This window comes from Pristiophorus japonicus, chromosome 3, assembly GCF_044704955.1.
Source record: "Pristiophorus japonicus isolate sPriJap1 chromosome 3, sPriJap1.hap1, whole genome shotgun sequence".
Lineage (NCBI taxonomy): Eukaryota > Metazoa > Chordata > Chondrichthyes > Pristiophoridae > Pristiophorus > Pristiophorus japonicus.
In genome coordinates, this window is record NC_091979.1 from 257,401,805 (window position 1) to 257,426,351 (window position 24,547).

The window sequence follows — 24,547 nt, forward strand, 5'->3', positions numbered from 1 at the left end:
GACCTTACCCCTCCCACCCCACCTCGCATTGTGTACGAATTGTTAACAGGTTTATTGGGTATGAAGTGATTAGTGACAGCGTTGTAACTTCTAGATTTCATCTACTCCAATGTAACAACGTGACCCGTCTTCTCTGTTCCCTCTCCCCCTCCCAGTCTCTCTTTCTCTCTCTCTCTCTCACTCCATTCCACCCCCCTCAGCCTCCTCACTGGCTGCTCCTCAGCCCCCTCAATAAGCTTGAGCCAGAGCGGGGGAGAGCCAGGTGGACAGCTTGACAGATGTATGCGCAGAACTCGGCCACCGAAAAAGAAATCGCGCACAAGCAGAACTCAGCCTCCAAACTTTGCCGAGTCTAATGGCCCGTCAACGCCCGCTGCACACCACTCCGCCCGCTACATCACCATGCAATTCGCACTGCTCGAATACCGCTGAGAAACAGGTGGCAGCAGGACATCATCAATTTCGGGCCCTAAGTCCCTCTCCAGAGACTTGAGCACAAAAATCTAGGCTGACACTCCAGTGCTGCACTGTCGGACATGCCATCTTTCAGATAAGATGATAAACCGAGGCCCCATCTGCTCTCTCAAGTGGGCGTAAAAGATCTCATGGCACCATTTCGAAGAAGAGCAGGGGAGTTATCAGTCAATCAACTTCACAAGCAGATTATCTGGTCATTATCACATTGTTGCTTGTGGGAACTTGCTGTGTGCAAATTGGCTGTCACGTTTCCTACATTGTAACAGTGACTACACTTCAAAAGTACCTAATTGGCTGGACAGCGCTTTGGGATGCCTTGAGGTCATGTAAGGTGCTATATAAATGCAAGTTTTAAAATTTTATTAGAGATATGATTGTATCTGAGATTATGTTAAAGTGCCTTTAACACAATAAGGATTCCAATCTTGTTCTTGAAAGTGTTTGAGCTAAACAAAAAAATAGACTTTAAATACTTACTAACTGTTGACATAAACATGATGATAAACCCTGCAAACATTGGGATTTGATATCCTACCCTGCAAGGAAAATAAAGCATCCAATTTAAGAAATACATAAATACTTAACCAATATACAGAATAATTTACAAAAACTGGAAGATGTCTCCTTCTAACTAGACAGCTCAAGAAAATATACTAATCATATACAAAAAATATTGTGGTTACCTGCACTGGTGATGTTATATATATATTAGAATATATATATAATATATATATTATATATTAAATATATATATACATTTGATATGCATACATTTTATACAATAAGCAGTTTTGCTTGAATTTGTTTTTGAATAGTTGAGCATTATTATTTGCATGATAAACTGTATAAGCTGGTATTTTGACAAGGGGAAGTGGGTATGTTAGTGGAATAAAATAGGCAAATATAATCATTTAAGATCATAATAAACTCTACTTTTGTAGTTGAATGGTCACTAAGCTAATTTTCCAAATTCATGCTGGAAACAATGTCATGCTGTCCCATGGTCTGTTGTGCAGTTAGTGATCCGTATAGGCATGCACACCTGCATACACACTCCTAGATACAAGCAAATGCATTCTCTCTTGCTATCATACACACATTTACTCTTACAATTGTGCATGCATACATTCTCTCTTTGTACGACAGAATGTGTATGATAGTATCATATATACACACTATCATCGCGCATATATTCTCTACTGCTATCATACAAGCCAACTGACTTACAGATACATACAGTCTCTTCTGCTATAATACACATACATATTCCTTCCTATCATCCATACACGCATAGACATTCTTTCCTGCTATTATACATATACATTGTCTCTGGTCTCTCAAACATTTATTCAATCACTCAAAACAAACATTCTCTATTCTGCTATCTCCCTACTGTAGCACAGGTACTAACAGTGATGCATAGAAACATAGAAAATAGGTGCAGGAGTAGGCCATTCGGCCCTTCGAGCGTGCACCACCATTCAATAAAATCATGGCTGATCATTCACCTCAGTACCCCTTTTCTGCTTTCTCTCCATGCCCCTTGATCCCTTTAGCGGGAAGGGCCATAACTAACTCTCTTTTGAATATATCCAATGAACTGGCATCAACAACTCTCTGCGGTAGGGAATTCCACAGGTTAATAACTCTCTGGGTGAAGAAGTTTCTCCTCATCTCAGTCCTAACTGGCTAATCCCTTATCCTTCAATTGTGTCCCCTGGTTCTGGACTTCCCCAACAGTGGGAACATTCTTCCTGCATCTAACCTGTCCAGTCCCGTCAGAATTTTATGTTTCTATGAGATCCCCTCTCATCCTTCTAAACTCCAGTGAATGCAGGCCCAGTCGATCCAGTCTCTCCTCATATGTGATGTCCTGCTATCCTGGGAATCAGTCTGGTGAACCTTCGCTGCACTCCCTCAATAGCAAGAACGCCCTTCCTCAGATTAGGAGACCAAACCTGAACACAATATTCCAGGTGAGGCCTCACTAAGGCCCTGTACAACTGCAGTAAGACCTCCCTGCTCCTATACTCAAAGCCCCCTAGTTATGAAGGCCAACATACCATTTACCTTCTTCACTGCCTGCTGTACCTGCATGCCAACTTTCAAAGACTGATGTACCATGACACCCAGGTCTCGTTGCACCTCCCCTTTTTCTAATCTGCCACCATTCAGATAATATTCTGCCTTCATGTTTTTGCCACCAAAGTGGATAACCTCACATTTATCCACATTATACTGCATCTGCTATGTATTTGCCCACTCATCTAACCTGTCCAAGTCACCCTGCAGCCTCTTAGCATCCACCTCACAGCTCACACCGCCACCCAGCTGAGTGTCATCTGCAAACTTGGAGATATTAAACTCAATTCCTTCATCTAAATCGTTAATGTATATTGTAACTAGCTGGGGTCCCAGCACTGAGCCCTGCGGCACCCCACTAGTCACTGCCTGCCATTCTTAAAAGGATCTGTTTATCCCAACTGTCTGCTTCCTGTCTGCCAACCAGTTCTCTATCCATGTCAGTACATTACCCCCAATACCATGTGCTTTAATTTTGCACACCAATCTCTTGTGTGGGACCTTGTCAAAAGCCTTTTAAAAGTCCAAATACACCACATCCACTGGTTCTCCCTTGTCCACTCTACCAGTTACATTCTCAAAAAATTCTAGAAGATTTAATCAGCCATGATCTTACTGAGTGGTGGTGCAGGCTCGAAGGACCGAATGGTCTACTCCTGCACCTATTTTCTATGTTTTCTATGTTTCTATGTCAAGCATGATTTCCTTTTCATAAATCCATGCTGACTTAGACCAATCCTATCACTGCTTTCCAAATGCGCTGCTATTTCATCTTTAATAATTGATTCCAACATTTTCCCCACTACTGATGTCAGGCTAACCGGTCTATAATTACCCGTTTTCTCTTTCCCTTCTTTCTTAAAAAGTGGTGTTACATTAGCTACCTTCCAGTCCAGAGGAACTGATCCAGAGTCGATAGACTGTTGGAAAATGACCACCAATGCATCCACTATTTCTAGGGCTACATCCTTAACTACTCCAGGATGCAGACTATCAAGCCCTGGGGATTTATTGGTCTTCAATCCCATCAATTTCCCAAACACAATTTCCCATCTAATAAGGATTTCCTTCAGTTCCTCTCTCTCACTAGACCCTCGGTCCCCTAGTATTTCTGGAAGGTTATTTTTGTCTTCCTTCTTGAAGACAGAATCAAAGTATTTGTTTAACTGGTCCGCCATTTCTTTGTTCCCCATTATAAATTCATCTGAATCTGACTGCAAGGGACCTATGTTTGTCTTCACTAATCTTTTTCTCTTCACATAGTTATAGAAGCTTTTGCAGTCAGTTTTTATGTTCCCAGCAAGCTTCCTCTCATACTCTATTTTCCCCCTCCTAATTAAACCCTTTGTCCTCCTCTGCTGTATTATAAAATTCACCCAGTCTTCAGGTTTGCTGCTTTTTCTGCCCAATCTATATGTCTCTTCCTTGGATTTAACACTATCCTTAATTTCCCTTGTTAGCCACAGTTGAGCCACGTTCCCCATTTTATTTTTACTTAGCATACACATACTAAGTACAAATTCTTTGTCACATGCACTTAACATTAACTCAATGCCATGTATTGGCATTGACACTCGTGCTTTTATCTGTCATTTTCATACATACACACATTCTCACATCTGCTCATACATGCATTCTTGCTCATGTGCACAGACACAAACAAGGATAAATTCCCTTTTGTTCAAAACCACACAGGTCGATATTAGTAGTTTTACATTTTGGACATACTTTTATTCTGTAGTGACAGGTAAAGTGCTACCTCTACAGAAGCTAAGGCTCATTGGAGTAAATTTTCTTCTTTGTCACATGGGCATCCCCTGGACAAAGCACAGAAAGGAGATTTTGACTAGAAGGAAAACTCCTTCCATTCAAAAATCTACGCCACTAATTTTCAAATGTATCCATCTGCTTAGTTTTTATTAGAGTAGCTGGTATCATGGGATGTAGTCTCTCTTATTTTGAAAATCCTTTTATCCAAACAATCCCCTTTGTAAGGTAGAAGTGTTAGCTGATTTTGTATCAGTCTCTCTAATTCAAGTCCCCTATCATTTACATATGATTACATAGGACACAGGGCACAGAAACAGGCCATTCAGCCCAACCAGTCCATGCAGGCATTTATGCTCCACTCGAGCCGCCTCCCAGCTTTCCTCATCTAACTCGAGCAGCATAACCCTCTATTCCCTTCTCTCTCATATGCTTATCTAGCATCCCCTTAAATGCATTTGTACTATTCGTTTCAACCACTCCCTGTGGCAGTGAGTTCCACATTCTCACCACTCTCTGGGTAAATAAATTTCTTCTGAATTCCTTATTTGATTTCTTGGTGACTATTTATATTGATGGCCTCTAGTATTCTCTCTGTATCTACTGTATCAAAACCTTTCATAATTTTAAAGACCTCTATTTGTTTCCCCCTCAGCCTTCTTTTTTCATGATAGGAATATGCTCCCAATTCTGGTATCATCCTTGTAAATCTTATCTGCAACCTCTCCAGTGCATCTATATCCATTTTATAATATGGCGACCAGAATTGTACGCAGTACTCCAAGTGTGGTCTAACCAAGGTTCAATACAAGTTTAGCATAACTTCACTACTTTTCAATTCTATCTCTCTACAAATAAATGCTAGTGCTTGGTTTGCCATTTTTACGGCCTTGTTAACCTGTGTCGCTAATTTTAGTGATTCATGTATTTGTACTCCGAGATCCCTTTGCTTCTCTTCTCCACCCAGACTCACACCCTCCAAGTAATAAGTGACCTCTCTATTTTTCCTACCAAAATGTAAAACCTCACATTTATCTGTGTCAACATAATTTGCCAATGATATGCCCATTCTGCAAGATTATTAATGTCTCCTGTGAATGTTTTTTTATTCGTTCCTAGGATGTTGGCGTCACTGGCAAGGCCAACATTTATTGCCCATCCCTAATTGTCCTTGAGAAGGTGGTGGTGAGCTGCCTTCTTGAACCACTGTGGTCCATGTAATGAAGGTACTCCCACAGTGCTTTTGGGAGGGGCGGCGGGGGGGGTGGTGGGGGATGTTCCAGGATTTTGACCCATCATTATCATAGGCAGTCCCTCGGAATCGAGGAAGACTTGCTTTCACTCTTAAAATGTGTCCTTAGGTAGCTGAATAGTCCAATACGAGAACCACAATCCCTGTCACAGGTGGGACAGATAGTCGTTGAGGGTAAGGGAGGGTTGGACAGTGCAAGAGCAAGATTGATTATGAAAGATGTTATCTTGCTTTAATGTAGGCCCTGAGCTGGCTAAACAGAAGGTATGCTTAAAACTGCACGTACGCATAGAGCCACAAGGTGACCACTTGTTGAAGGTATGCTTAAAATTGCACTTACACAAGATGACCACTCGTTGACCTCGGGCTCAAGGGAGCAATATAATATAAGGCGAGTGACACTTGGAAGGAGGGAACAAATGGGTATTTGATCATATGTTGGTACAACCAATCACGCCACTGTTAAGGTCTGTCCATGTGCTAAAGCCTGTATAATTAAGATGCAATTTGAACAGCTCATTGAAGATCCTTTCTCAGGGGCTGAGAAGTGCAATGCTCCCCCTTCACCTGTTGGAATTAAAGTCATTGAAACTTATCCAAGGTGTCCATCTGTTGAATCCGGGCTTGTTAAGAGAGGAGAAGGCCGATTCTCCCCATCAACTGGTGTAGTCGGCAGGATGCAGACTCGCTAACCCGAAAATGATGTGGCAGCTGTTGGGGTGAGTACGTTTTAAATATCACCGACAAGATAGAGCTGTTACACTGTTTACGGGAAAGGAGGAAATCTGTAAAAAGAACAAATAAACGAGCCACAGAGAGGACGGAGACCAAGGAATAAGTATGACTTGGGGTATGAGTAGGCTCTAATGAGGTCAACCGGGACGCGGTACTAACAAACAAGTATCGGTCAGGAGACACGACGGAGGTGCAAGAGTAGCCCACTAAGGGAAAGGTATCCCCTTAGCGATTTTAGAATTGGCAGCGAATATGATTGGGGACCTGAGGGATCTATAGGGAAAATGCTAGCAGATAAAAATATGAAACTAATTGAGGAAATGAAAAAAAAGGGATGGCAACCAGATGACCCACCGGAGAGGCAGGCAAAGTGGGGGAGTGCCAGCCAAGAAATAAAGGGGACCGGGCTCATATGGTAGTATTGGCCAGCTATCAGGAACAAAATAAAGAGATGGAAAGAAAGTATCAGATAATACAGGAAAGATGTGATTGCACTGGAAAGGGTGCAGAGGAGATTTACAAGAATGTTGCCTGGACTGGAGAATTTTGGCTGTGCGGAAAGATTCGAGATTTTGGGTCTCTTTTCTTTGGAACAGATGAGACCTGAGGGAAGGCTTTATTGAGGTGTATAAAATTAGGTGGGGCCTAGATAGAGTGATAGGAAGGTCCTGTTTCCTTTGGCGGAGAGGTCAACAACATCCAATGGCTCCTTCTCCAACGAATAAACACATTTGTGGGAAAAGCAAATTGTTTGTCATAAACACCCCAGCACAGGAGAGGTCAACAACACCCCAGCATAGGTTTAAAGTAATTGAAGGAAGATTTAGAGGAGATATGATCGGGATCAGAAAGTGAAAATTGATTTAAGGAATAATGGATAAATAGTTATGAGTGAATCAAAAGGAGAAAAGGGAAGATTATGTTTCTTTCTTGCTGCTCTTGTGTTTTCCTTTGATGTTTCAGTAAAGTTTTAGGAAAACATGTGCAGCTGTTCCTTTGTTTGGCTGTGGTTCCTCCCCCTTTTCCAAGTGGCATTGGGAAGCTTAATATTGGAGTTACTGAGGTTAATTAACCTATTAAAAACCAGACTTTTATTATGGCCGTGATCAAATTCTGGTTAATGTAAATTGTGTGGAAAGTCTTTAGTTCCAGACATAAGGCATTTCACGTTAATAATTGATATGGTTTTTAAAAAAAAATTCTGACCAATGTGTAACTGGGGAGGAAAGGATGAAATACTATTATGTGTAAAGGGATTTTTCTGAATGTTTATTTTGAGAATAAAAACACGGAGACTTTATAAAAGTAACATTCTTAACTGGAGAGTTTAAACTGAAAAAGGCTGAAGGCTGAAGTCGACATTGATTAATGGTGTCTGTGTTTGTCAGCTTTCGAAACAAAGGAAGTTAACTCTTTCACAGGCAGCTGTGAACTGTTTTAACTCAGTGAGTGATAGATACCTTTTGAATATTTGAAATCTTCTGAATTTGAAGAGAATCACCAGAGATTCTGTTTCTTTTGTTTTAAGTAGGTGACCATCAGAAAGAAGCGAGGTTGTTTAAAAGGGGTTAGTGGATTATTCCTGAGAGATCAGGAGGGCACACCACTGTAACTGACTACATCTGAGTGTAAATTTCAGAAGTGGGATTCGTCCTCTCCAGGGGAATGAGGAAGAAGGGGTGTCTAATGGAATACCCCAACCTAATCAGGTACAGTATGATCCAAAGGGAAGTGGACAGGACATGGGAGCTGGAAGAATCTCCTCGGGTCCCAGATTTGGAACTATTTCCTGTCCACAGACATACCTCGCAAACCCCACCAATCTCACAAAGTAGTAAGAGGCATATTGTGAATGGTAGAAGTAGGAACGGACGAGGGTATAGGATAGGGGTACATTTACAGTGGCATGGTAATCATATCACTGTAACCATCCATTATATCAAGAACAGGAGCATGGTTGTACAAGCAGTAGAGTTTAAAAACTCATCCAATGGCTCCTTCTCCAATGAATAAACAGATTTGTGGGAAAAGCGAATTGTTTGTCATAAACACATCCCAGGGCCAACAAATGGGCTAATGGTAATCTCAACTCAAGTGATATTGTACCATGATGTGCATCACAAAGCGGTACCTGTAATATTGAATCTTCGAACCTAGACCTATTGTTGAGTGTTCATTTTAAATACTCCACTATAATAGACTTCACAAACAGGATCTCAAGCGGGCGGCGGACACCGGCTGATGGAAGCCATGTTAAAGCCGTGAGTATGTTTAAATTACCACGCATAGTTAGGACAAAGGGCAGAAATCTGTCTGGTGTCAGCTGCCTGAGAAATCCGAATCTGCAGGTCTGGCCGAGACCTCAAGTAGTCAGCGGAAGATTCCAGGTGGAACAATTGCGATCGGTTATATAGAAGTGTGTCTGTGCAACGTTGCAATTGATAATTGATAAGGTTGCAAGTAACAGTCTCACTCGTGAGGAATAAGTAAGGGATGTACCGCTGACAACCAATAGATTGCAAGTATTAGTCTCATTCAGGGCGAGTAAGTGAGACACGTATTGCTGAAAACCTATAGCCATGGGAAGTGAGAAACTCGAGTGGGGACCAGGGATCCCTGACACGGTACCTAGCAGACAAAAATCAAAAACTAATTGAAATAATGATTAAACAAAATTGGAAACCAGATGACCCACCCGCTGAACAAAGAAAATAGTGGGAGTTGGAAAAGAAACAAAAGGAGGAGAAAGCCCTCATTGTAGTCATTCACGCGTATTGTGAATTAAGTAAATGGTCTAGACAATTGACTGAGAAAGTGATGAAATAAACTGACAGTAGATGTGATGATGACAGCATCCATCAGGACACATAAAAAGGAACAACTGCCAGCAGCCCCCATCAATTAGAAACATTGGGGGGCGAGGGTAGGACACCCGAAGGCTGTTATAACTGCAACAGATTGACAAACGTGGTGGAAATGTAGAGAGAGAGATGCTCTTTGTAATGCAACAAATGAGGGGTCGAAGTTAGTTGCTACGGAGACCGTTTTAAAAGAAAAAAGCAAGAAGCAATTCTAAAAGGAGGTGTTTAGTGGGAATCCAAACCATAAAGTGTAGGCACATAGCAGCAAAAATTGCTAAAAACTACAGAGGCAGCAGATTATGGTGCAGATTATAAAACAAACATTAAATGGTATGACACTGAAAAGTGTAGAGGAACAAAGGGACCTTGGAGTATAGGTCCACAAACCCCTGAAGCTAGCAGGCAAGGTAGATAAGGTGATTATGAAGGCATATGGAATATTTGCCTTTATTAGTCGAGGTATGGAATGCAGGAGCAGAGACGTCAGGCTTGAACTGAGGAAAACTCTAGTTGGGTCACCACATTACAGGAAAGGGATAGGTAGATATGCTGCCCCGGATTTTAATGAAGTTAAGGGCGACCCCAAACCGGACCACCAGACTCACGCCTTTCAAACTAATGACAGGAAGGGCAATGAGATTACCTGAGGTTGTAGTGACAGGGAATGATGACATCGGACCTTACCGGGACCGAGTAAGGAGATTTGTGATGGAATTATGTGAACAATTATACGATCTGAAGGCACACACCAAGGATCAGCAAGTGATCAAGGATTTGGAAACTGGCACCAAGGAACAAAAGGCTCAGATACCACAGGTTGGGAGCAAGGTAATGGTAAAAAATAAACCCCGAAAAGCCAGGATTCTCACCAAAATGGACAGGCCCTCACCAGGTAATAATGGTAAGCAACACGTGCGCGTTCGTGACGATAGGCAGAACCGATGGTGGAAACATTGGACACAGTTAAAACGTTATGTATAACATGAGACCCTAACTGACCGGTGACGACCGGGAAAACATGTGTTTTACAGAACCCTAGTCCTAGTAGGAGGAATACTGGGTAACCCCATCTTATACCATGACCCAGCAGTAGGTTGCCCAGATGGCTATCAAGAAAATATTTCCACTACAAACTCAATCTTTTGCGTAAAATACCAAAAGGGGCAACTTGAAGTGGAATGGACAAGCCCGGATAAGGGATTCTCATGGCAGAACAAATCAAGGACATGCATGAATAGCTCGGACCAAGGAAATCCACATACGTGTGTGTGGGTAAGATGTAACCTCACTAGAGAGGCAGAGGGGGCTACCCCCATACCCATCAGGGAATGACAATGAGGTAATGGTTCCTTATGGGAAATGTGTGTGTGTAAGATAGAGATCCTAACCACCACATAAGCCCCAACCACAACAACCCCAGAACCCCCAGGATGCCCAAACATGACACAGGGGGCAAGTGGAGGATTAGTAATAAAAAGAACTAAAGACAAAATCCACTTCGGGGTACGCCAAAAGGTAATTACGGTATTATTAAACCTAACGGATAAACTATCCCACTGTTTTGCGGTAAGAAAACTATAAGCTGAAACAAAAACCTAACCCTAAGAGCCCTTGAGGGGCCTGAATCCAAGACTATGAAGTTCAGCGTAAAAAAGCCGAACAAAAACGGGAAAGGCGGGAGGAGAAAGAGGGGAATATTAGAAATGGTGGGCACAAGATACACAGCGGGTGTTGCGATGGTTAATACAATAGATCTTCAAACAATAGAAGAGCAGGTCATCACCCTCACACAGACCTTAAAAGGACTGCTAGAAAGGGAAGATGATAATGAGAAAATGCAGGCCCAGCTAAGGGATGGGGCGGAATGGGAATTGCTACAGGTTGCCCATACATTGCGGGACCATGCAAAAATGATAAATTTGGTGAGCCAGGCTGGACAAACTATGAGCCAAAGAATGGGAGCCGAAATAGCTTGTGCAGGAGATGGGGCTTGGATGCTCAATGCGATAGAACATAACCTAGAATAACTCCAGAATGGGGAGGTGCCAGATTGGATAACCAATGATGTATTTGCTGAATGGACATTGGGCAAGAATGATATCCAAGCCTTTGAGGTTTGGAGGAATAGTTATGCCTGGGTCCCTAAGAACAGGTGTGTAACCGGACATCAAAATGTAATAGGGTTTGTGTTATCAGTACCACAATATGTAATTAAAAAGGGAAACAATACCAAAGGTGTCTATATTAAACATTGTTTTAAGAATAATCAAGTTGTTTTATGCCAAGAGCATCCAGACCTCGATAACAACGACTGTGGATATGGCTGAACCGAAGGTTGTGTGTTGAGTGTCACACCGCTGACACTGGACTTTAAAATGACCGCAGCCTCACAAGGAAAGGGAGGATGGTGTGTGAGTACCACGGCGGTCAACATGACGGTGGGGGAGTTACCCACTGCCCTATCACAATCACCGACTTCTGTTTTGCGCCAACAGAAGTCATCGATATTCAGGGATATATCATATATCCGGAATTGAAAGGAGATCCTTCAATGGGATGGTGATGGACACTATCAAAGCAGGGTATAAAGGTTTCGAGGAACCACAAGGATGACATATAACCAAACTTAGTAAAGAAAAAACTAAGTTGGAACAGGACATCCATGAACAACGGCAGAAGTACATCATCCTGATGATGATCGACAAACTCCAGAAGGACACTAAAGAAATGTTGACAAACCAACACTGGTATGCCAGGCTTTGGAACTTTGGACTAAACGTGCAGGTGCACCCCTGGATAAGAATAATATCCCATGCATTGGTGATTGTGCAATGTGTGGTTTTAATGGTTTTATTGATTAAATTATGTTGGAGATGTAAATGACCGGTGAGGAAAGCCATAGCTCAGGCTCCCATAAAAGTCGAAGAAATTAAACCTTTATTATCTAAGGAAAAATCTGTAAAATAGGTAAATGGTGTATAAAGGGAAAGAGATACGAGAAGCCATCTGAAAGTAAGGGCTTGGCCACCTAGATAGATGGATTAAGCTGACAATATCACTTCCCCTTTGGATGAAATAATGAGGGGACGGCACATTGGCCTATCTTGGGGTATATAGCCAAGGGCCAAAACGGGGGATTGCAAGAGCAAGATTGATTATCAAAGATGTTATCTGGCTATTATGTAGGCCCTGAGCTGGCTAAACAGAAGGTAAGCTTAAAACTGCATGTATGCATAGAGCCACAAGATGACCACTCGTTGAAGGTATGCTTAAAGTTGCACATACACAAGATGACCACTCGTTGACCTCGGGCTCAAGGGAGCAATATAATATAAGGCGAGTGACACTTGGATGGAGGGAACAAATGGGTATTTGAGCATGCGTTGGTACAACCAATCATGTCACTGTTAAGGTCTGTCCATGTGCTAAACCCTGTATAATTAAGGTGCAATTTGAACAGCTCGTTGGAGATCCTTTCTCAGGGGCTGAGAAGTGAGATGCTCCCCCTTCATGTGTTGGAATTAAAGTCATTGAAACTTATCCAAGGTGTCCGTCTGTTGAATCCGGGCTTGTTAAGAGAGGAGAAGGGCGATTCTCCCCATCAGACAGGTTTGCTGCACGCTCTTTTCATTGCCTGCGCTTGATTTCTGCATGCTCACGACGATGAGAGTCGAGGTGCTCAGCGCCCTCCCGGATGCATTTCCTCCACTTAGGGCAGTCTTTGGCCAAGGACTCCCAGGATGAAGGAATGGCGATATATTTCCAAGTCAGGATGGTGTGTAACTTCGATGGAAACTTGCAGGTGATGCTGTTCCCATGCACCTGCTGCCCTTGTCCTTCTAGGTGGTAGAGGTCATGGGTTTTGGAGGTGCTGCTGAAGAAGCTATGGCAAGTTGGGGCAGTGCATCTTATGGATGGTGCACACTGCAGCCACGGTTCGCCAGTGGTGGAGGGAGTAAATGTTTAAGGTGGTGGATGGGGTGCCAATCAAGTGGGCTGCTTTGTCCTGGAAGATGTCGAGCTTCTTGAGTGTTGTTGGAGATGCACTCATCCAGGCAAGTGGGGACTATTCCATTACGCTCCTGACTTGTGCATTCTAGATGGTGGAAAGGCTTTGGGGAGTCAGCAGGTGGGACACTCGCTGCAGAATACCCAGCCTCTGACCAGCTCTTGTAACCATAGTATTTATGGGCTGGATTGGTTAAGTTTCTGGTCAAAGGTGACTCCTAGGATGTTGATGGTGTGGGATTTGGTGCTGGTAATGCCGTTGAATGTCAAGGGGCGGTGGTTAATTTCTCGCTTGTTGGAGATATTCATTGCCTGGCACTTGTGTAGCTCGAATGTTACTTGCCACTTATCAGCCCAAGCCTGAATGTCATCCAGATCTTGCTGCATTTGGGCATGGACTGCATGACTGCTTCATTATCTGAATAGTTGCGAATGAAACTGAACACTGTGCATTCATCAGTGAACATCCCCACTTCTGACCTTATGGTGGAGGGAAGGTCATTGATGAAGCAATTGAAGATAGTTAGGCCTAGGACACTGCCCTGAGGAACTCCTGAAGTGATGTTCCTGGACTGAGATGAGTGACCTCCAACAACCACAACCATCTTCCTTTGTGCTTGGCATGACTCCAACTAGCAGAGAGTTTACCCACTAATTCCCATTGACTTCAATCTTACTAGGGCTTCTTGATGCCACACTCAGTCAAATGCTACCTTGATGTCAAGGGCAGTCACTCTCACCTCACCTCTGGAATTCTGCTCTTTTGTCCATGTTTGGACCAAAGCTGTAATGAGGTCTGGAGCTGAGTGGTCCTGGTGGAACCCAAACTGAACATCAGTAAGCAGGTTATAGGTGAATGAGTGCCACTTGATAGCACTATCGACGACACCTTCCATCTCTTTGCTGATTATTGAGGGTAGACTTATGGGGTGGTAATTGGCTGGATTGGATTTGTCCTGCTTTTTGTGGACAGGACATATCTGGGCAGTTTTCCACATTGTCGGGTAGATGCCAGTGTTGTAGCTGTACTGGAACAGCTTGGCAAGAGGTACGGCTAGCTCTGGAGTACGAGTCTTCAGCATGACAGCCGGGATGTTGTCAGAGTTCATAGCCTTTGCCGTAACCAGTGTGCTCAACCCTTTCTTGAAATCACATGGAGTGAATCAAATTGGCTGGATACTGGTTTCTGTGATGGTGGGGACCTCAGGAGGAGGACGAGATGGATCATCCACTCGGCACTTCTGGCTGAGGTTAGTTGCAAATGCTTCAGCCTTGTCTTTTGCACTAACGTGCTGGGTCTGCCATCATTGAAGACGGGGATAGTCATGGAGCCTCTTCCTCCCATTAGTTGTTTAATTGTCCATCACCATTCACGACTGGATGTGGCAGGACTGCAGAGCTTTGATCTGATCCGTTGATTGTGGAATCACTTAGCTCTGTCTGCAACATGCTGCTTCCGGTATTTAGCACGCTTATAGTCCTGTGTTGTAGATTCCTCAGGTTGGCACTTCATTTTTAGTTATGCCTGGTGCTGTTCCTGGCATGCTCTTCTGCACTCCTAATTGATCTCCTGGCTTGAGTGGAATGGTAGAGTGAGGGATATGCCGGGTCTTGATGTTACAGATTGCGATGGAATACAATTCTGCTGCTACTGATTGCCCACAGCACCTCATGGATACCTAGTTTTGAGCTGCTAGATTTGTTCTGAATCTATCCTATTTAGCACAGTGGCACCCAACGCGTGAGCAGCAAAGCGGCATTACAGACGGCTCAAGACTGAGGTCCTGAAGGATATCCTTATTAGGTGGGAAATTGTGTTAGGGAAATTGATGGGATTGAAGACTAATAAATCCCCGGGGCCTGATAGTCTGCATCCAAGAGTACTTAAGGAAGTGGCCCTAGAAATAGTGGATGTATTGGTGATCATTTTCCAACAGTCTATCGACTCTGGATCAGTTCCTATGGACTGGAGGGTAGCTAATGTAACACCACTTTTTAAAAAAGGAGGGAGAGAGAAAACAGGTAATTATAGACCGGTTAACCTGACATCCGTAGTGGGGAAAATGTTGGAATCAATCATTAAGGATGAAATAGCAGCGCATTTGAAAGCAGTGACAGCATTGGACCAAGTCAGCATGGATTTATGAAAGGGAAATCATGCTTGACGAATCTTCTGGCATTTTTTGAGGATGTAACTAGCAGAGTAGACAAGGGATCAACTGGGCCTTTTTTCACTGGAGTTTAGAAGGATGAGAGGGGATCTCATAGAAACATATAAGATTCTGATGGGACTGGACAGGTTAGATGCGGGAAGAATGTTCCCGATGTTGGGGAAGTCCAGAACCAGGGGACATAGTCTTAGGATAAGGGGTAGGCCATTTAGGACTGAGATGAGGAGAAACTTCTTCACTCAGAGAGTTGTTAACCTGTGGAATTCTCTACCGCAGAGAGTTGTTGATGCCAGTTCATTGGATATATTCAAGAGGGAGTTAGATATGGCCCTTACGGCTAAGGGATCAAGGTGTATGGAGAGAAAGCAGGAAAGAAGTACTGAAGGAATGATCAGCCATGATCTTATTGAATGGCGGTGCAGGCTCGAAGGGCTGAATGGCCTACTCCTGCACCTATTTTCTATGTTTCTATGTCCAACAAAAAACCCGGGACCTAAAGAACAGGTGGTGGATGGAGAAAGCACAGGAGATACAACATCTGGCCGACAACCACGATGTGCGAGGATTCTTCATGGGCCAAATACCCAAGGCCCCATCCCACTGCTGACCAAGAACGGGGAAACACTCATCAAGGACACGGAGGCAGTCAGGGCCCGCTGGAAGGAGCACTTCGAAGATCTCCTCAATCGAGACTCTGCCTTTGACTCGAGTGTTCTCGACTCCATCCCACAACATGCTACCCGCCACCACCTCAGTGAGACCCCAACACTGCACGAGGTGGAAAAAGCCATTAGACAGCTTAAAAATAATGAAGCTATGGGTGTGGATGGAATCCCTGCTGAGGCATTGAAGTATGGCGGAGAGGCACTGCTGGCGCGAATACACGACCTCATCTCTCTCATCTGGAGGGAGGAGAGCATGCCGGGAGATCTCAGAGATGCAGTAATCATGACCATCTTTAAAAAAGGGGACAAGTCTGACTGCGGCAACTACAGAGGAATCTCCCTGCTATCAGCCACTGGGAAAGTCGTCGCTAGAGTCCTCCTCAACCGTCTTCCTCCCGTGGCCGAGGAGCTCCTCCCAGAGTCGCAGTGCGGATTTTGTCCCCTACGGGGCACAACGGACATTGATTTTTACAGCACGACAGCTGCAGGAAAAATGCAGGGAACAGCGCCAGCGATTATACATAGCCTTCTTCGACCTTACAAAGGCCTTTGACACTGTCAACCGCGAGGGTCTATGGAGCGCCACCTCCGTATCGGATGCCCCTAAAAGTTCATCACCATCTTCCGCCTGCTCCACAACGACATGCAGGCCGTGATCCTTACCAACGGATCTATCACAGACCTAATCCACGTCTGGACCAGGGTTAAACAGGGCTGTGTCATCGCCTCAACCCTCTTCTCAATCTTCCTCACCGCCATGCTCCACCTCACAGTCAACAAGCTCCCCGCTGGAGTGGAACTAAACTACAGAACCAGTGGAAACCTGTTCAACCTGCGCCATCTCCAGGCCAGATCCAAGACCACCCCAACCTCTGTTGTCGAGCTACAATACGCGGATGATGCCTGCATCTGCGCACATACAGAAGCTGCACTCCAGGACATAGTTGACTTATTTACTGAGACGTACGAGAGCACGGGCCTTACGCTAAACAACCGTAAGACAAAGGCCCTCCACCAGCCTGTCCTCACTGCACAGCACTGCCCCCCAGTCATCAAGATCCACGGCGCAGCCCTGGACTCTGTGGACCACTTCCCATATCTCGGGAGCCTCCTATCAACAAGAGCTGGCATTGACGACAAGATCCAACATTGCCTCCAGTGCAGCCTTCAGCCGCCTGAGGAAAAGAGTGTTTGAAGACCAGGCCCTCCGAACTGCCACCAAGCTCATGGTCTGCAGGGCTGTAGTAATACCTGCCCCCCTGTATGGCTCAGAGACATGGACCGTGTACAGTAGACACCTCAAGTTGCTGGAGAAATATCACGAACGATGTCGCCGCAAGATCCTACAAATCCCCTGGGAGGAGAGGCACACCAACTTCAGCAAGCTCATTCAGGCTAACATCCCCAGCATTGAAGCACTGACCACACTCGATCAGCTCCGCTGGGCAGGCCACATAGTACGCATGCCAGACACGAGACTCCCAAAGCAAGTGCTCTACTCTGAGCTCCTTCATGGCAAACGAGCCAAAGGTGGGCAGCAGAAACGCTACAAGGACACCCTCAAAGCCTCCCTGATAAAGTGTGACATCCCCACTTACACCTGGTAGTTCCTGGCCCAAGACCGCTCTAAATGGAGGAAGTGCATCCGAGACGGCGCTGAGCACCTCGAGTCTCAACGCCGAGAGTGTGCAGAAATCAAGCACAGACAGCGGAAAGAGCGTGCGGCAAACCAGTCCCTCCCACCCCTTCCCTCAACAACTATCTGTCCCACCTGTGACAGAGTCTGTGGCTCTCGTATTGGACTGTTCAGCCACCAAAGAACTCACTTCAGGAGTGGAAGCAAGTCTTCCTCGATTCCGAGGGACTGCCTATGATGATGATGAGTGCCACACAACATGATGGAGGGTGTCCTCAGTGTGAAGATGGGACTGCAACAGGTTGCTTGGCGAGGATGAAGTTAAGTAGGTTTTTCCCTCATGTTGGTTCTCTCACCACCTGCTGCAGTCCTAGGCTGGTAGCTATATCCTTCAGACTTGGCCAACTCGGTCAGTAGTGGTGGTACTGAGCCACTCTTGGTCATGAACATTGAAATCCCCCACCCAGAGTACATTCTGTGCCCTTGTCACCATCAGTGCTTCTTCCTAGTGGTGTTCAACATGGAGGAGTACTGATTCATCAGCTGAGGGAGGGCGGTAGGTGGTAATCAGCAGGAGGTTTCCTTGCCCGTGCTTAACCTGAAGCCATGAGACTTCATGGGGTCCGGCGTCAATGTTGAGGGATCCCAGGGCTACTCCATCCCAACTGTAAACCACTGTGCCGCCACCTCTGGTGGGTCTGTCCTGCCGGTGGGACATGACATAACCCGTGATGGTGATGGAGGAATCTGGGAGCTTGGCTGAAAGGTATGATTCTGTGAGGATGACTGTGTCAGGCTGTTGCTTGACTAGTCTGTGGGACAGCACTCCCAAATTTGGCACAAGTCCCCATATGTTGGTGAGGAGGATGTTGCAGGGTTGAATGGGCTGGGTGTGCCTTTGTCGTGTCCGAGGCCGGTGCCGAGGTCGATGCCAAGTGGACCGTCTGGTTTTATTCTTATTATTGTTTCTCGTAGTAGTTTGTTACAACTGAGTGGCTTGCTAGGCCATTTCAGAAGGCAGTTAAGAGTCAACTACATTGCTGTGTGTCTGGAATTACATATAGGCCAGACCAGGTATGGACGGGAGATTTTCTTCCCTAAAGGATATTGGTGAACCAAATGTGTTTTTAATGACGGTCCGATAGTTTCACGGTCACTGTTACCGATACTAGCTTTTTATTTAAGCAACACTTTTCCTTTTGAAATCTATGCTGATTATTCATTATTATATTTTTGGTTTCTAGATGTTCTTCTATTTTCTCCTTTAGTAGGGATTCCATTATTTTTCCTACTACCGATGTTAAGCTGGATGGGCTATAATTCACTGGACATGTTCTATCTCCCTTCTTAAACAAAGGGTATTACGTTAGCTATCCGCTAGTCCTTTTTCTAATGAATTACTAAATATACGTAGTATTGCCTCTGCTATCTCTTCCCTAGATCCTTTTAAAATGCGCAGATGTAATCCGTCCGAACCAGGCATTTTATCCTCTTCGGAGTTTGATTAGCTTATTTAATATATCTCCCCTTTTAATTTTAAATGCAGTTATCTCATTACTAGTCTCATCATCCAATGTCATGTCCACCTGGTTTATCTCCTTGGTAAATACTGAAGCAAAGTAATTATTTAATATTTCTGCTATCTCTCTATCATAGAAACATAGAAACATAGAAAATAGGTGCAGGAGTAGGCCATTCGGCCCTTCTAGCCTGCACCGCCATTCAATGAGTTCATGGCTGAACATGCAACTTCAGTACCCCATTCCTGCTTTCTCGCCATACCCCTTGATCCCCCTAGTAGTAAGGACTTCATCTAACTCCTTTTTGAATATATTTAGTGAATTGGCCTCAACAACTTTCTGTGGTAGAGAATTCCACAGGTTCACCACTCTCTGGGTGAAGAAGTTTCTCCTCATCTTGGTCCTAAATGGCTTACCCCTTATCCTTAGACTGTGTCTCCTGGTTCTGGACTTCCCCAACATTGGGAACATTCTTCCTGCATCTAACCTGTCTAAACCCATCAGAATTTTAAAAGTTTCTATGAGGTTCCCTCTCATTCTTCTGAACTCCAGTGAATACAAGCCCAGTTGATCCAGTCTTTCTTGATAGGTCAGTCCCACCATCCCGGGAATCAGTCTGGTGAACCTTCGCTGCACTCCCTCAATAGCAAGATGTCCTTCTTCAGGTTAGGAGACCAAAACTGTACACAATACTCCAGGTGTGGCCTCACCAAGGCCCTGTACAACTGTAGCAACACCTCCCTGCCCCTGTACTCAAATCCCCTCGCTATGAAGGCCAACATGCCATTTGCTTTCTTAACCGCCTGCTGTACCTGCATGCCAACCTTCAATGACTGATGTACCATGACACCCAGGTCTCGTTGCACCTCCCCTTTTCCTAATCTGTCACCATTCAGATAATAGTCTGTCTCTCTGTTTTTACCGCCAAAGTGGATAACCTCACATTTATCCACATTATACTTCATCTGCCATGCATTTGCCCACTCACCTAACCTATCCAAGTTGCTCTGCAGCCTCATAGCATCCTCCTCGCAGCTCACACTGCCACCCAACTTAGTGTCATCCGCAAATTTGGAGATACTACATTTAATCCCCTCGTCTAAATCATTAATGTACAATGTAAACAGCTGGGGCCCCAGCACAGAACCTTGCGGTACCCCACTAGTCACTGCCTGCCATTCTGAAAAGTACCCATTTACTCCTACTCTTTGCTTCCTGTCTGACAACCAGTTCTCAATCCACGTCAGCACACTACCCCCAATCCCATGTGCTTTAACTTTGCACATTAATCTCCTGTGTGGGACCTTGTCGAAAGCCTTCTGAAAGTCCAAATATACCACATCAACTGGTTCTCCTTTGTCCACTTTACTGGAAACATCCTCAAAAAATTCCAGAAGATTTGTCAAGCATGATTTCCCTTTCACAAATCCATGCTGACTTGGACCTATCATGTCACCATTTTCCAAATGCGCTGCTATGACATCCTTAATCGTTGCCTGTGGTATTATCCTATCCATCCCTGAGTGGCCCTATTCCCATCATGACCATCCTTTTTTTATTTATGTGCCTGTAAAATATTTTATTATTTTGTTTTGTGTTCCATGATAATTTAATTTCATAGTTCCTCTTTGCCTTCCTATATGTTTTTATTTACTTCTCTCCTAATCTCTTCATATTCTCCCTTATCATGCTCTCCCCTGCTGTCCATGTACTTAATGTATGCCTCTTTCCTTACCCTCAATTTTGCCCTTATGGCTTTATTCATCCATGGTGTTTCGTTAGTGTTTAGTTTGTTCTATTTTTAATGGAATATATTTTTCCTGGATTCTGTTGAACATCATTTTAAATGTCCCGATTGCTGTTCCATTTCATTGTTTGCCAATATTGTTGTCCATTTTATTTTCCTACATTCTATTCACAGCCCCTCAAAATCAGCTTTTCTCCAATCTGTTACCCTGGTCTTTGTCATACTTATGTCCCACTCAATTATTATTTTAAAGTGTATTATATTATGGTCACTATTGCCTCGATGGTTGCCTACTTTTATTTCTCTTATCTGCTCTGGTTCATTACCCATTACTAGATCCAATAGGGAATCCTCCCTTGGCCTTTTTACTTATTGGGTTAGAAAGGAGTCCTGTACACATTGTAGGAACTCCATTCCCTTATCCCCTTTATCTACCTCTTCTGTCCAATTAATATCAAGGTAGTTGAAAGCTCCCATGATTATTATTCTATGTTTTTTACTCATTTCCCTCATTTGTCTGCATATTTCTTCCTCTACCTCTCTTCCACTATCAGGTGATCTGTAGACTACCCTATTAGTGTGATTGTTCCCTTATTATCTCTATCCATGTGGATTCTATTTCTGTTTTGTTGATAGCTGCATCACTTTTTTTCTACTGCCATTATGTTATCCCTAATAAGTACAGCTACTCCACCTCCCTTTTCCCCCTCTATCTTTTCTAAATATATTTGACTAAAGTAATATACTATCAATTGTGCACTCCAAAAATTTGTAAGGACTTTGACAGAGGTCATTTTACATCGGAGTTATAGCACAGACACAGGCCATTTGACCCAAACATTGTTTATGCTCCACCCACTCTATTTACTTCATCTCACCCAATCAACATAACCATCTATTCCTTTCTCCTTCATGTATTTATCTAACTTTGCCTGAAATGTATCTAACGAGTTCCATATGATATAAATGTACTTTTACAAGTAGTAAGGTTTCTAGAAAAGGTGCTTTCCTTTGATCAACATTTTGCAAGTAAAGTGACTGAACCTTATTTTAACTATCAGATATATAAATAGGAAATTCCCCTCATGTTCATAGAGGGCATGAAACAGAAATGCTGGCCAACACAAGCTGCATAAGGTGCAAATGGTGAGATTAAAGATTGGAAGGAGTAAATACAATATATTCGGATAGTTTGAACAGAAGTTTCCAAATGTTATTTATTGCATACCCTCTTCCGGATCTACCAGCTGCCCATGTACCTCTACAACAGCAGACTGGTTTAATATTTTAACCCCTTTAATGCTCAAGCAAAATGTACCAATTATGATACACATATACAACTTAGTGTCCAGTGACTGGAGGTGAGGGCTCTGTACCTGGCCTATGTCCTCACTGGTACATCTTGAAGTAAATTAACTACTTTATATAACAAATTCCAACAGAGTTTTAAAGCTTCATTTGAGTAGCCTATTATAAAAATGCAATACATATATAAACATAATTCGTAAATAAAATCCACCAATAGACAATTTCTCCCGTGTACCACAGTTTGGGAAGCCCTGAGCTGGAAACGCTCAGCCAGCATCCATGGGAGAGAGAATAGACAAGGTAACGATTCAGGTATAGATCTTTCACTCGATCTGATGGGCTCTATACCTGAAAACGGTGACTAGCCTGTTCTCTCCATCAATGTCGTCTGACCCGCTGGCTGCTTCCAGCATTTGATGTTTTGGGTCCAGATTTCTAGCAGCTGCAGTAGGGTCTGCTCTCTTCCCACCGCCTCCCCCCGCCCCCCTTCCATTGAGATAGCTTGGTTTGTTCATTCAGAAGGTCATACATTTATTCCAGGAGACTGTACCAAGCAAGTGCAAGTTTTATCGCAGACCCGATGACTCACCTATTTGTCAACGGTCCTATGAAGGGGTTTGCGATGAGCTGCACGGTTGCCTTTGACGCAAATAATAGACCAGCTTGAACATTCTCATTCAGCAGGTCCTCGTCCTTGTTCAAACAGCTCCCGTTGGAATCGGGGGCCCACGTCGCATTGGGTACGGTGGGCTGGGTTGCGTTGAAACCCTTCCCTTGATCTCCCCGCTCGCTCTCCGTCCCAGTTATCATGGTCGAGTTGTCATAATGGGAAAATATTTTCTGAAATCTAGTCGCGGAGACCACTTCGGGGCTTTGTGTCGGGTTTTCCTCCGGTGATGGATGTTGGAGATCATATAAGTAACTGGGAATGATGGGCACTGCAAGGCATACAGCAGTTACACTTTCAATCTGTCGCTGGCAGCTAGGCATTGTTAGAAAGCACACACAATTATAACACACATCATAAAAATGGTCTTATAGTGTTCAGTGATTGTATCTGTACAACGTGTTCAGTTAGCACATGTCCCTATTCTGGGACCCCTATCATCTCAGCCACAATCTAAGTGAATGGCAGAACAAGCTTGAAGGACTGAGAAGAATGAGAGGGGATCTCATAGAAACATATAAAATTCTGACGGGATTGGACAGGTTAGATGCAGGAAGAATGTTCCCGATGTTGGGGAAGTCCAGAACCAGGGGTCACAGTCTAAGGATAAGAGGGGTAAGCCATTTAGGACTGAGATGAGGAGAAACTTCTTCACTCACAGAATTGTGAACCTGTGGAATTCTCTACCACAGAAAGTTGTTGAGGCCAGTTCGTTATATTGAAAAGGAAGTTCGATGTGGCCCTTACAGCTAAAGGGATCAAGGGGTATGGAGAGAAAGCAGGAATGGGGTACTGAAGTTGCATGATCAGCCATGATCATATTGAATGGTGGTACAGACTCGAAGGGCCGAATGGCCATTCCTGCACCTAGTTTCTATGTTTCTATCGTGGATACTGTTGGGAACCTCGACAACAGGTACAAACTCTGCTCTTCGATGACGAATGCTGACACTATCCAGCATCCTGGGCAATAAAAGGTGAATTGTACATTTAGAATTGTATCGAGCTCATTCTGATCAGTTGAAGTGTCTGCCAAGTGAAGAGGTCCAATCTAACTCTGCGCTTGAATTGTTCCTATTGTATAAGATGTCTGTTTATCTCGATTCCTCTATATGACTATGATTAGTTTTTGTTTTCATTTTCTGCATTATAAATTTTCTCAGGGGTTTATATTGGGGTCGATTTGATTTCTCTGCCTATCAATTGAAGCCATGTTAATTCAACTGTGACTGCAATATATGTCACATACTCTGCACATTGTGAATTATGTGATTATCTTCGCCATTCCAAAAACTTCAAGTTAGAATAGAGAAGGCATCCAATCGGCACATCTCGTAATAGAAACATAGATAGAAACATAGAAAATAGGTGCAGGAGCAGGCCATTCAGCCCTTCTAGCCTGCACCGCCATTCAATGAGTTCATGGCTGAACATGAAACTTCAGTACCCACTTCCTGCTTTCACGCCATACCCCTTGATCCCCCGAGTAGTAAGGACTTCATCTAACTCCCTTTTGAATATATTTAGTGAATTGGCCTCAACTACTTTCTGTGGTAGAGAATTCCACAGGTTCACCACTCTCTGGGTGAAGAAGTTTCTCCTTATCTCGGTCCTAAATGGCTTACCCCTTATCCTTAGACTGTGACCCCTG

General features: G+C 43.9%; 1 protein-coding gene across 1 annotated transcript in view; it reads right to left on the reverse strand.

Moving 5' to 3' along the window:
* slc18a2 (solute carrier family 18 member 2) overlaps positions 1-24,547 on the reverse strand; it is an 87,275-nt gene that overhangs the window by 54,915 nt on the left and 7,813 nt on the right. The window contains exons 2-3 of the mRNA XM_070874971.1: positions 22,819-23,167; positions 955-1,013 (exon numbers count right to left, since the gene is read on the reverse strand). Coding sequence (XP_070731072.1) covers positions 955-1,013; positions 22,819-23,167 — 408 coding nt within the window. The remainder of the gene's footprint in view (positions 1-954; positions 1,014-22,818; positions 23,168-24,547) is intronic.